At 44.5% G+C, this 13,470-nt stretch overlaps 1 protein-coding gene across 1 annotated transcript in view; it reads right to left on the bottom strand.

Moving 5' to 3' along the window:
- Positions 1 to 6,113: 6,113 nt before the first annotated feature.
- The window catches only part of ryk (receptor like tyrosine kinase), a 63,837-nt gene continuing 56,480 nt past the window's right edge, over positions 6,114 to 13,470 (bottom strand). Inside the window, exon 16 of the mRNA XM_078409922.1 lies at positions 6,114 to 7,043. Coding sequence (XP_078266048.1) covers positions 6,932 to 7,043 — 112 coding nt within the window. The 3' untranslated portion in view covers positions 6,114 to 6,931. The remainder of the gene's footprint in view (positions 7,044 to 13,470) is intronic.

The following is a 13,470-nucleotide window of genomic DNA, read 5'->3' as shown; positions in this document are numbered from 1 at the left end:
GCAGGTGGAACTAATGCAGATGGGGCACCTCGGTCAGCATGGGCAAGCAGGACCAAAGGGCCTGTTACTATTCTGTGCTCTGTGGAACTTTTGACTCTATGACTATGGGTCTGCAACGCTACGTCTAAATATGGACTCTATTATAGTTACACTACATACTTAGGTTTTGCACTATTATGATCTGGTTACCTGGTATTACTAATTATTAATTTATTGCATTACAGATGATTGTATATTTATTTGTGTGTTATTACGATAATGGACCCGTAGTGCTTCAGCAAATAAGGATTTCTTTGATCTGTTGGCAGTGCATGTTATAAACATTCTTCATTCTCTTGACTTTTGTTCACCAGCACGGGCTGGGTATGAGCAGACATATAGATATAATTGGCCGAAGAACCACAGGCGGCAGAGTGGTGCAGATGGTCGGTGGCTGACTCAGCGCTGGGGATCTGTGTTCGGTCCTGACCTCGGTGGCAGTCTGTGGAATTTGCACATTTTTCCCTGTGTTTAGTCCGGGTGCTCCGGTTTCCTCCCACATCTCATGGAAGTGTGGGTTTGTACGTTACATAGAAAATAGGTTCAGGAGGCCATTTGGGCCTTCGAGCCAGCACCGCCATTCATTGTGATCATCCACAATCAGTAACCCATACCTGCCTTCTCCCCATACCCCTTGATTCCGCTAGCCCCCAGAGCTCTATCTAATTCTCTTTTAAATTCATCCAGTGAATTGGCCTCTACTGTCTTCTGTGGCAGAGAATTCCACAAATTCGCAACTCGGTGAAAAAGATTTTTCTCATCTCATTTAAAAATCTTCTAAAGAGTTGTGAACTGTGTTGCTTTGTGAACCTTAACCCCACCTGGATGGGCCCAGCTGAACTCGGAGAATACTTGTAGGAGAAACAACCTTCACACAGGAGGCTCTTGGAGTGAGTGTGGCACACAGAACACCGAGCCTGGAAAAGGAAGGTAGCAAGGAAAAATGAGAGTAACAAATTGTGGAGGAGAATGAGCGAAATACAGAGCAATAATATCGGAGACACACTTGTAGACAGAGCAGCGGGACAAGGAGAGAGAAAAGAGCTACATAAAGCAAACTGAGGTGCACAACAGAGGGAGAGATACAAAAGGGAAAGATACACAGAGCAGTAAAGTCTGAGACGGACTGAGAGAGATAAACAGGTAGTGTCAGAAACAGGGAGAATGTGGGAGACAGACATGTTGTCCATGAATCTTATTAGCCAAGAGCACCCTCTGGGGGAGATGAAGAGAAGTACACAGAGCAGCAAGAATTAGGACCACAGGAAAGAGATGAATGGAGTAGCAATGTTTCAACCAGATGGAGAAAAGTTAGAACAGCCAGGAAATATGAGCGGGGGGGGGGGGGGGGGGGTAAGTTACATGGAAGATGCCAACTATTGGAGGGAGGGTGAAAGAGCTGGTGATTCAGAGAACATCCTGGTCTTCAAAAGCAAGAGAGAATGGAGATATATTTCCTTGCTAATAATACCGAGCTGAATGTCAGTGTTCATGTGCATGATTGTGTCTGTGTGTCTCACACTATCATTCTCTCACTCAGCCAGTTTCTGTCTCTTTTCCTGATTGCTGCATGCACTTCTTTCTCATTTACCTGTGGTTTGCCTCTCCTTTCTCTTTCCTGTTTCTCTCTCAATATCTATTGTTGCTTTCTATCTCTCTTCCCTCCTCCCCGCCCCCTTACCCTACTGCTCTATTCACCCCCCTCCTAGTCTCCTGCTACCCCTCTGCACAACCCTAGTGCCTCTTCCCCTTACTCCACGTGTCTTTCCCCCATTCTCCAACCCCACTGTTTTCAGGTGATGTATTCAAGCGAGAGTTGGGTACAGGTCTTAGGGCTAATGGAATCAAGGGATATGGGGAGAAAGCAGGAATGGGATACTGATTTTGGATAATCAGCCATGATCATAATGAATGGTGGTGTTGGGTCGAACGGTTGAATGGCCTACTCCTGCACCTATTTTCTGTTTCATTCTTCTCCCCCTGTCCCTCACACAACTGCTCTGTCCCTCCCATTCTCATTAGCTTCAACCAGTTTTCTCACTGTCTTCGACTCTCTGTCTGTGCTTTATCTTATCATATTCTTTTCACTTCTCTCCAGAGACATTAACATTTTCAGCACTGTCTTCCAGCTTTAGTACACTAGTGCCCATGGAATATGAGACACATGCACGCACAAACAACGGCTGTCATTTCCATTAACACTGGAAAACTCCCTGTAACATTATGATAGAGATGTAAGAGTTGAGGGAGTTACACTACTTATCAGAGTATGTCACAGCAGCACAGAGGGAGGCCATCCTGGAGGGCTCAAGATGGATACAGTTGGCAGACGTGAATAGCAGCAGTCAGTTCTGTGGCACCCAGCCTGGCTCTGATACACAGGGGGAAGGATAAAGCCAGACAGGATTATAGTGGGAGAAGGCGCAATAATTAGCAGATCAGACAGTAGATATTGTAGCAACATACACGATTCCAGGATGGTGTGTTGCCTCCCAGGATGTCTTGGAGTGGCTGCTGAACATTCTCAAGGAAGAGGTTGAGCTACCAGAAGTTATTGTGCACATTCGCACAAATAACATTGTTAGAAAAAGAGATTAAGTCTTGCAGATTGAACATAGGAATGCTCATGGACCATGGAGTGAAACTATATGGGTGGAAGAGAAATTTGAAGGGCATAATCGCTTTGTTGGGATTATACTAATAGTCGATAGGAAGAACAAATATGAAGGGAGAATGTGGAGAGCTGCAAAAATAATGGGGTGGTCATGGTCAGAGATTTTAGCTTTCCTAATATAGACTGGGACTGCTATGGCACCAAAAGCTTAGATGGGTTGGAATTTGTTGAATATGTTCAAGAAAGTTTATTCTGGCAATATATTGAGGTCCCAATTAGGGAGAGAGCTAAGCTTGACTTACTCTTGGGAAATAAGGCAGGGTGAGTGACTGAGATATCAGTGCAGTGCACTTTGGAACCACTGACCGTAGTTCTATTATATTTAAAATAACTATGGAAAAGGACAGCATTGGCACAAGTTAAAGTTCTAAATTGGGGCAGCCAAATCTTGATGGTATTAGACAGGGGCTTGCAAAAGTTGATTGGAGTAAGTTGTTTGTGGGCAAGGTGATGTCCAGCAAGTGGAACATTTGTGAATCTTTGCTGCATCTTTTCTAGCTTAATGATATTTTTCCTAAAGCTGAGCGACCAGAACTGTGCACAATACTCCAAGTGTAATCTCATCAATGACCTGTTTGGTTGCAACATGATGTCCCAACTCCTGTACGCAAATATCTTACTGATAAAACAAGTGTCGGGCGCCTTCTTCACCACTCTGTTTGCCTGCATTGCCACTTTCAAGGAACTATGTACCCATAGGTCTCTCTGTTCCATAACAATCTCAGCCCTACCACGGACCTGTTTTGGTTCAACTTATAAAATACACCACACACTTGTCTGAATTAAAGTCCATCTGCCATTCCTTGGCTCAATTCACCTAGAACCTGAAGCAGGTTGTAATCTTAGAAAACTTACTTCAATGACCACCTCACCACCAATGTTTGAGTCATCTGTAAATGTACTAACTCTATCAACAACATTGTCATCCAAATGTAGAAACAGGGAACTGCAGATGCTGCCAATGAATACACAAACGTACACAAAGTGCTGGAGCAACTTAGCAGGTCAGCCAGCATCTCTGGAAAACATGGGCAGATGAATTTTGGGTCAAGACCCTTCTTCAGACTGACTGCAGGGGGGAGGGGGGAAAGAAAACTGGAAAAGGGGAGAAGCCAGAAAAAAGCAGCAGACATATGCCATATGCAGAAATATTGTTGACATAGGCAAGGCTATTTTTTGATAAGCAGATGGTTGGAACAAAGGAGATAAGATAGGAAGGTTTGAAGAGTTTCAGATTGTAAAGCCAGGGGAAGTAAGCTTTCAGTACATTGCCCATTAGTCAGAGTATTGACGATAGAAGTTGGGATGTTATGTTACAGTTGTCCAGGACATTGTGATATTAAATTTGGAATACTGTGTTCAGTTTCGGTCACCCTGTTATAAGAAAGACATTAAGCTGGAAAGGGTGCAGATAAGAATTACGAGGATGTTGCCAGTACTTGAGGTTAGGATGGTGCACAGTAGGATGAGGTGTAACTTTATAGTGGGGTACAAGGATCATGATGGGGATAGGGTAAATGCAGTCATTTATCCAGAGTAGGGGGAATCAAGGACCAGAGGACATTCTCCCCGTGACGGTGTGGGCTTTGTCCGGGTGCTCCGGTTTCCTCCCACACCCAAAGATGTTCAGGTTTGTAGGTTAATTGGCTTCAGTAAATTGTCCCTCGTGTGTAGGATAGAACTCGTACATGGGTGTTCGCTGATCGGCACAGACTCAGTGACCCTAAGTGCCATTTTCCATGCTGTATCTTTAAACTGAAAAACTAAACTATCATGACATTTAAGATATTTGGGCAGATACGTGGATAGGAAAGATTTAGAATATGGGCTAAACGCAGATAGTTGGGACTAGTGTAGATGGGGCATCTTGGTCGGCATGGGCAAGTTAGGCCGAAGGGTCTGTTTCCATACTATATGACTATATGCATTTGGATAGACAGGGGTTGGTTGGTTATAGTCGGCATATTTTGTATGCGGGAGATCATGTCTTACAATTGTGATTGAGTTTTTTGAAGAAGTAATCAAAAACAGTTAACGAGGGCAAGGCTGTAGACATTGTCTATGTGGATTTCAATAAGATGTAGACATTGTCTATGTGGTTTTTGAATAAGATTCCACATAATAAGCTGCGCTGTAAGGTTAGATTGCATGGGATCCCGGGAGAGATAGCAAACTGGATCCAGTGGCACAATGACACATCAGGTAGAGCTGCTGCCTCACAGCGCCAGAGACCCGGGTTCAATTCTGACCTCGGGTGCTGTCTGTGTGGAGTTTGCACGTTCTTCCTGAGACCCTGTGGGTTTTCCTCCGGGTGCCCCAGCAACTTCCTGCAACCCAAAGACGTGCAGTTTGTAAATTGTATGTCCTCTGTAAATTGCCCCTAGTATGCAGGGAGTAGATGAGTAAGTGGAATAACAAAGAAACAATGTGAACAGTGATCGATGGTCAGCACTGTCTCGGTGGGCCAAAGGGCTTGTTTCCACGCTGTTTCTCTGAACTAAACTAAACACAATTGGCTTTAAGGAATGTGCTCCAATATTCTTGATGTCTACTCTCCTGCTACTGAAGATCAGCCTTACTGAACATCTTCCATAACACTGCAGCCTCCACATGCTTCTCCCTGGTGAATATTCAAAATATGGAAGAAATCATTTAGGATGTCACACACACCATTTGGTCCTTGAAGAAACCTACCCTTTCCTTAATTACTGTCTTCCTCGTTATAAATCCTTCCAGCCAAGGTAATTTCTTGGTTCCTTTTTGGCCTCCTAATTTTTTTTCTTAAGTTCTCTCCTGCATCTCCTATAACCTAAAGTGACTTGTTCAATGTCAATTATTCTGTACCCGACATATGCTTTGTTCTTTTCTCTCATCACACCTTCAGTATCCTTCGTTAACCAAGATTTCCTCAACTTACCATCTTTGATTCTCATCCCGAGTGTCATGCTGACTCTGAATTCTTCCATTTCACTTGTAAACTCCTCATAGCTATTGAACATTGTTTTCCTTTTAGCAGCTTCACTCAGTCTACCTCTACTAGTTCTTGAGAGACTGAAAGTAAAGAATGTAAGAAATACCCTAGTGTTGTTACTCACCATTACCCTCCTTACCAAAGCACTTTCACTGATCAAAGCCCACACTCAGGCCTGCTCTGCAAAACCAGGTTTCTGTATCTCTCTGAAGCCACTCATACAACTGTAGTCCTTTGGGTTGGTGCAGGGAAATTGAATGAATATTGATGGGTAGTTGATAGCTAAAACAGACATGGCACACCTAAGGACTTGTTTCTGCGCTGGATAACTCTTACATAGTACATGCAATGAAATTACTTTAAAATCCTTCATTTTTTCAATATAGCCATTTAAATTAAATATTCTAATATATCTGTAGATTTTCTCTCTTTTAATCACATCCTCTGCATTATACAAAGATGAACATTAGTTGGCAACTAGAAATAGTAAACAATTGAATTTAAAAAATATATATACAAAGTTTGATTTACAAAGCAAGGTTTTGAACCTCGTGATCCCAATCACCTTGTACCGAAAAAAAAGGCTGACGGTATCTGTTGTTAGGTTTCCATGCAATAATTGTTTGGACATAAGAGGATAAATTACTGTGGCAGGAAGTGCTAAAATGCAAAATAACTCCCCATGTACCTAGTTTTGAGGCAAGAGCAAAAGCTTCATTTCCCATTGCAAGCAAGTACCTCAACCATTCAAAACTCAAGTCTGCTGCACAAAATTAACACAACTGAAAGTGCATGGAGGCTTCAGACCACCAGACACAGGCATGATTCTAGAGAATAGATAACAGCTTCGCCGCAACGGTGAAATATTTGACAAATTATTCACAACTTCATCAACAGTTTGGTAGTACCAAAAATAAGTAGACATTCAAAAGACTCAACAAAATATTTTTCAGTATTCAACATCCTGCCTCCTAAAGAAATAAGGTAATAGAAGCTAAGGAATGCAGTGTGATGCTTCCCTGATATCTGCCCTTAACAATCCTTTACAAGTGGATGCTCCAGGAAGTTCAATCACGTTCTCATTCAGGTAAACACACTGCTGTTGCTGGTACACATGAGAACTCGCATTATCTGGATAGTTTACAAAACAAATGCTGAAAGCATTTCAAGGCACACTTTTTAATAAGAAATGTCTCCTCTATTTTCCTTAATTTCCATTATTGAACCAGCTTTTAGTGTTGATGGTTTCAGACGTAGGCACCTAGGGCTGCGTGAAATTCAGTGAGGCACTGCACCAGCTGCTGAAATTTTGGCCTCTCCTCCCGATCCAAGGCCCAGCAGCAGGCCATCACTGCAAATCTGGGGGGGGAAAAAGGCACGGATATCAAACCACAGGGCGACTCATCTGCGAGACACAACAAAATTGCAGATCAGAGTAAAAATACTCAGCAGCAGCTGGTGAACAGATAACCCGGTCGGTCCCTGTTTCACACTATCTGAATAAATGAGACCACTCACCAATCACCTACCTGATATATACTGGCATAAAAATAACCAGTAATAAAATATACAAAGTTGGGTATCTGAGAACAGTTACTGATGAAACATTGAGCTGGGTAAGAGATCAACCAAAACATATATATGAAAGGAAATAAATCAATCACATTACACAAATAATGGACCAAAGAGTCACTGGTCAGATTAACAGGAAAATACAAAATCACCAATTAGATATGAGAGCAGAGAGCATTCACTGGTCAAATATTAACAACAGAAGTTCATAATCAGCCATGGATTTCCATAATTGTTTGGACATAAGAGGACAAATTACTGTGGCAGGAAGTGCTAAAATGCAAAATAACTCCCCACGTACCTAGTTTTGAGGCAAGAGCAAAAGCTTCATTTCCCATTGCAAGCAAAACTTGAAACATGTTAATTGTCTAATATAAAACGGAAGGTAAGTTACACTTTGATCAGGTGTACAATGCTGCAGATATCAGATACCAGCGAGGGGTTTCCTCACTGTGGCTGTCAGAGTGCAGTGGTGAACGGGGGGGGGGTTCTGGTGCGGAGGGTTTTCTAAGTGCTTCACAATACCACCTTTAGTTAGAACGTGCGAGAGTGCTGCTGGTCAGGTGATAGGTGAGTGGTTTCATTCTGTACGGTTCAGGTAGTGAGGAACGGAGACCGGGTTACATTCCAAAGGGATCTTTCCAAATTAAAAGCGAGAGAGCTTTGTCCGAAGCATGACACAGTTTACATGTGGGAATTCCTAGATACTCTGGCTGGAGGCACAATGGTACAAACTGAGGCAGAGTTGTGTAACTGCACCTTTTTCAGTGGTAGTAACCCAGGATCCTAAGAAAGGGTACTTGGAGAAGGAATGGAACGAGGCTGGGGAAAGTCAGATGTCAGGGAAACGTCAAAAAGAGTGCATCTCGGTTGGATAACTGTGGGAATTCTCTGAGAAGTCCCATTTAAAGCCCTTGATTGGCTCAGTGCACAAGGGCGGCACGGTAGCGCAGCGGTAGAGTTGCTGCTTTACAGCGAATGCAGCGCCGGAGACTCAGGTTCGATCCTGACTACGGGTGCTGCACTGTAAGGAGTTTGTACGTTCTCCCCGTGACCTGCGTGGGTTTTCTCCAAGATCTTCGGTTTCCTCCCACACTCCAAAGACGTACAGGTATGTAGGTTAATTGGCTGGGTAAATGTAAAAATTGTCCCTAGTGGGTGTAGGATAGTGTTAATGTACGGGGATCACTGGGCGGCACGGACTTGGAGGGCCGAAAAGGCCTGTTTCCGGCTGTATATATATATGATATGATAAGAGAGAAGCAAGATGTCAAGGCAACACTAAAGATAGACACAAAGTGCTGGAGTAAATCAGCGGGACAGGCAGCATCCCTGGAGAGAAGGAATGGATGATGTTTCGGGTCAAGACCCTTCTTCAGACTGGCCACTAATGGGAGATTTGATGATGAGGGGAAAAGGCAGACAATTCTGCTGCCTCCCTGGTGCCGTGGTGAAGGATGTCATCAGAGGCTGCGTGGCCTTCCAGAGGAGATGAAAACAGCTAGAGGTCATGCTTGTCATCAGCACCAACACGGGTGAAAACAAGAATGAGGTCCTGTAACGTGAGCTGAGGGAGCAGATTAAAGAGCAGAAGCTCCAATGTCGTTATCTCTGAATTACTTTTGGTGCCATGTGCTAGTGAGTACAGGAGTAGGAAGGTAAGTCGGATGAATGGGAGTGCAGCTGTGGCCATCACCCTACAAAACAGTTAAACCCTTTTGGTTATCGGGGGAGATCACACATCAAGGTTGAGCAGCAGTACTAAGCAGGACTGTGGTACCGGGTCTGGCTGTGAGGCGCAGCAGGTAAAGGTAACATCAGGCAGAACCATAGTGATAGGTGACTCCTTAGTTAGGGGTGCAGAGAGAAGATTCTGAGGCTGCAGTTGAGATTTCAGGATGGTGTGCTGCCAAGGGGGAGGGTGAACAGTCATTGTGCATGTTGGCACAAATGGCATAGGTAGGAAAAGGAATGAGGTACTGCAGAATGAGAATAGGGAGTTAGGTTAAAGGTTAAAAAGTAAGACCTCCAGGATAGTGATCTATGTATTACTTCCAGTGCCATGTGCTAGTGGGGGTAGGAATAGGAATATAGGGCAATGAGGTCCTGTGGAGTGAAGAAAGGGAGTTAGGCAAAAGGTTAAAATGCAGGTCCTCCAGGGCGGTAATCTCTGGATTACTACTGTCACGTGCAAGTGAGGGTGGCAATAGGAGGATAAAACAGATGAATGCATAGCAGAGGAGTTGGTGTAGGGGACAGGGATTCATGTTTCTGGACTATTGGAATCTCTTTATGGGACTGAGGTGACCTGAACAAGAGGGATGGGTTGTACCCAAACTGGAGGGGAACCAATATCCCTGCAGGCAGGTTCGCTAGTTTAAACTAGATTGGCAAGGGGGTGGGATCCTCTGCAAGGACAGGTGAGAGGCTGGATGCAGTATGCATGGTGATGAAAGAAAGTTCAGTGGACAGAATGGGCAGGAAAATGTCAGGGAGCAAAGAAGGACTGTTGGTTTGAATTGCACGTATTTTAACGCGGGAGCCAGAAGAGTAAAGCAGATTAACTCAGGGCATGGAGAGGGACATTGTGGCCATTGCAGATACCAGGTTAAAAGGACAGGACTGGCAGTTTAATGTTCCAGGGTGCAGATGCTTCAAAAGAGAGAGGGTGTTGCTTTATTGATGGAGAATGCCATGGCAGTGGTCAGAGATAACATTACTGATGGTTTGTTCAGTGAGGTTATATGGGTGGAGCTGAGAAGGTACCTTGTTGGAAGTGTACTACTGGCACCCAAATAGTAAACGGGAATTAGAAGAGCAAAAATGCTAGGAGATTGCAGCCTAATAAGGTTGTCATAGTAGGACAAAGTTGGGCCAAAGGGTCTGTTTCCATGCTGTATGACTATGAATGTGTGGTAAAAATGATGGTATAAGAGAGAGGGCGTTACATTTGTGAGACTGTTTCTGGGGAATGTGGGAACATGGTGAAACCAAAATGTATAAAAATGGCCTTTATTAAAATCTGATAACGTGCACTTTAACCACATGCGATTTTTTCTATTACAAATCTCAAATTGTGGAGTGCAGAGGCAAATAAATAAACGATGGGTCTTTGCCCCAAACATTATGGAGGGCACTGTATGGAGGACACAGCATTTTGTATCTATCTTCAATTTAAACCAGCATCTGCAGTTCTTTCCTACACGTAATAAGTGGATACAGGTGAGGGGGGGGGTTGATTGTTAGATAGTTGGCCAACGGCCACAGATGGCCTTCAGCTACTTGCCTTCATTAGCCAGGGCACAGGATAGAAGAGCAGGCCACAACTGTGTACAATTCTGATTGCTGTATTGCAGGAAGGATCTGACTGCACTGCAGAGGGGGGAGAAGAGATTCACCAACATGTTGCCTGGGACTAGGAGTGACCGGATAGGCTAGGTTTGTTTTCATTAGAACAAGGAGGCTGAGGGGATCTTATACACAATAATGAGTGCCATAAAGAGTATGGATAATAGGAAACTCATTCCTTAGCAGAGCTTTCTAAAACTAGAGGGGGCAAGGTTTAGTGTACAGGGTAGCAGGGTTTGAGGGGATCTGAGGAAGAACTTTCATCCCACCCTCTCCCTCCTCTGTTCGGAGCATGGGTGGAATCTGGAATCCACTACCCGAGTGGATGGTGGAGGCAGTGACTCCGACAGTATTTAAGAATAACTTAGACAAGCACTGGAATCACCAAGGCATAAAACGCAAATGCTTCGATCTGATATACTGGTGTGTGGATAGGATTTCGTATAGAATGACACAATTAAATCTAGGACGGGTAAGGGAGTAATTAAATTGAATTGAATTTGAATTGAATACATTTTATTAGCCAAGTATGTATACATACAAGGAATTTGCCTTGGTGCTTTGCTCGCAAGAAACAACACGATTTCCAGTAAACACTTAAGAATAAAACATAATTTAAACATGTGAATAATAAAATAAAATACCTGGACAAAATAAAATACTTTGTCCTGCCCAATTGGATATTGGTCAGGACAAAGTAAGCAGAGTGAAACATTGCATGGACACAGCAGGAGCTCTATGCAACTTCTGGTCACCACCTTTCAAGTATAATGTGGCAGCATTCTAGTAAACCTCCCCGTACTCTCTCCAAAGTATCCACATCTTTCCTGCAATGTGGCGACCAGAACGGCACGCAATACTCCAAATGTGGCCTAACCAAAGTCCTATAATAATAATAATAATAATAATAATAATATTCGTTTATTGTCATTGCAACGAGTACAACGAAATTAAAAAACAGCCAATCCTGACGGTGCGTACAAACATATATGCAATAAATGCAAAAACAAATAAATACATAAATACAATTAAATTAAGTACAAGATTTTTTAACGGTGTTGCCTAGTGCACAGGTAGTGTTCAGTTCTCGTATGGCCCTGGGGTAAAAACTGTTCTTAAGTCTGTTTGTTCGGGATTTGATTGACCTGAAACGTCGACCAGAGGGCAGATGAACAAACAGACGGTGGCCGGGGTGGGATGGATCTTTTATTATTTTGCCTGCTCTACTGAGGCAGCGCAGGCTGAACAGGTGCTCCAGGGAGGGCAGTGAGCAGCCGATGATTTTCTGGGCCGTCGTGATGACCCTCTGAAGGGCCTTCCTGTCCTTTTCTGAGCAGCTGGCATACCATGTGGTTATACAGTATGCCAGCACACTCTCGATGGAGCAGCGATAGAAGGACAACATGAGCTTCTCCTGCAGGTTGGTTTTCCTGAGGATCCTCAGGAAGTGGAGTCTCTGCTGTGCCTTCTTTACTGTGGTGATGGTGTTGGTAGACCAGGTGAGATCCTCTGCGATGTGCGTACCCAGGAACCTGAAAGCTGGTACCCTTTCCACGCAGACCCCATTGATGTAGAGTGGGTCGTAATCTCCACTGGTTTTTCTAAAGTCAATTATAAGTTCCTTTGTTTTGGAGGAGTTCAGGACCAGATTGTTCACTGAACACCATGCTGCCAGCCTTTGGATTTCATCCCTATAGGCTGTCTCATCTCCTTCTGAGATAAGTCCAACCACAGTCGTGTCATCCGCGAACTTGATGATGGTGTTGGTGGGATGGGTGGGGGCGCAGTCGTGAGTGTAGAGGGAGTAAAGGATGGGGCTCAACACACAGCCCTGTGGTGAGCCGGTGCTCAGTGTAATGGTGGAGGAGAGGTGAGGGCCTATTTTGACTGTCTGGGGGCGGTTGGTCAGGAAGTCCTTGATCCATTTGCAGATGGTTAGGGAAAATCCAAGGTCGGAAAGTTTGGTGACCAGTCTGCTCGGGATGACCGTGTTAAAGGCAGAGCTGAAGTCGAGAAAGAGCATCCTCACATAGCTCCCCTGGTGTTCAAGGTGGGTCAGTGCAGTGTGAAGAGCAGTGTCGATGGCATCCCCTGTAGACCTATTTGCTCTGTAGGCAAACTGGTATGGGTCGAAGGTGGTGGGAGGCTGGCTTTGATGTGCTGCAGGACCAGTCTCTCGAAGCACTTTGTGATGACCGGTGTGAGTGCTACCGGACGGTAGTCGTTAAGACCGCTGATGACAGGCTTTTTCGGCAGTGGGATGATTATGGCGGACTTCAGGCAGGGAGGGATGGTGGATTTTAAAAGGGACAGGTTGAAGATTTTTGTGAAGACCTCAGATAATTGGTCTGCACATTCCCTCAGCACTCTGCCCGTCACACCATCGGGGCCTGCAGCTTTCCTGGGATTCACTGCTCTGAGCACTCGCTTAACGTCATACTCCTGCACAGTGAAGGTGTTGCTCTCAGGTGCTGGAGAGGGTGTAATGTCTGCCACTGTAGCTTTCACCTCGAAACGAGCAAAGAAACAGTTAAGTTCCTCAGCCAACGAGGCGTCGCCGTCGGCAGTCGTGCGGTTGCTGGTCTTGTAATTGGTGATGTGCTGGATGCCTTGCCATACCCGCCGTGGGTCATTGTTGGAAAAGTGGTCCTCAATCTTCCTCTTGTAGGACGCTTTGGCATCCTTGATGCCTCTCTTCAGGTTGGTTCTAGCAGCACTGTATAGAGCTCTGTCACTAGACCTGAAGGCGGTGTTACGGTCCTTGAGGAGAGACCTGACATCCTTTGTCATCCAGGGTTTTTGATTGGGGTACAACCGGATGCGTTTGTCGACGGTGACATTGTCAACGCAGTTTTTGATGTAGCAA

This window comes from Rhinoraja longicauda, chromosome 13, assembly GCF_053455715.1.
Source record: "Rhinoraja longicauda isolate Sanriku21f chromosome 13, sRhiLon1.1, whole genome shotgun sequence".
Classification (NCBI taxonomy): Eukaryota; Metazoa; Chordata; class Chondrichthyes; order Rajiformes; family Arhynchobatidae; genus Rhinoraja; species Rhinoraja longicauda.
Note: the sequence above shows the minus strand (reverse complement) of the source record. Positions and strands in the feature narration are given on the sequence as shown.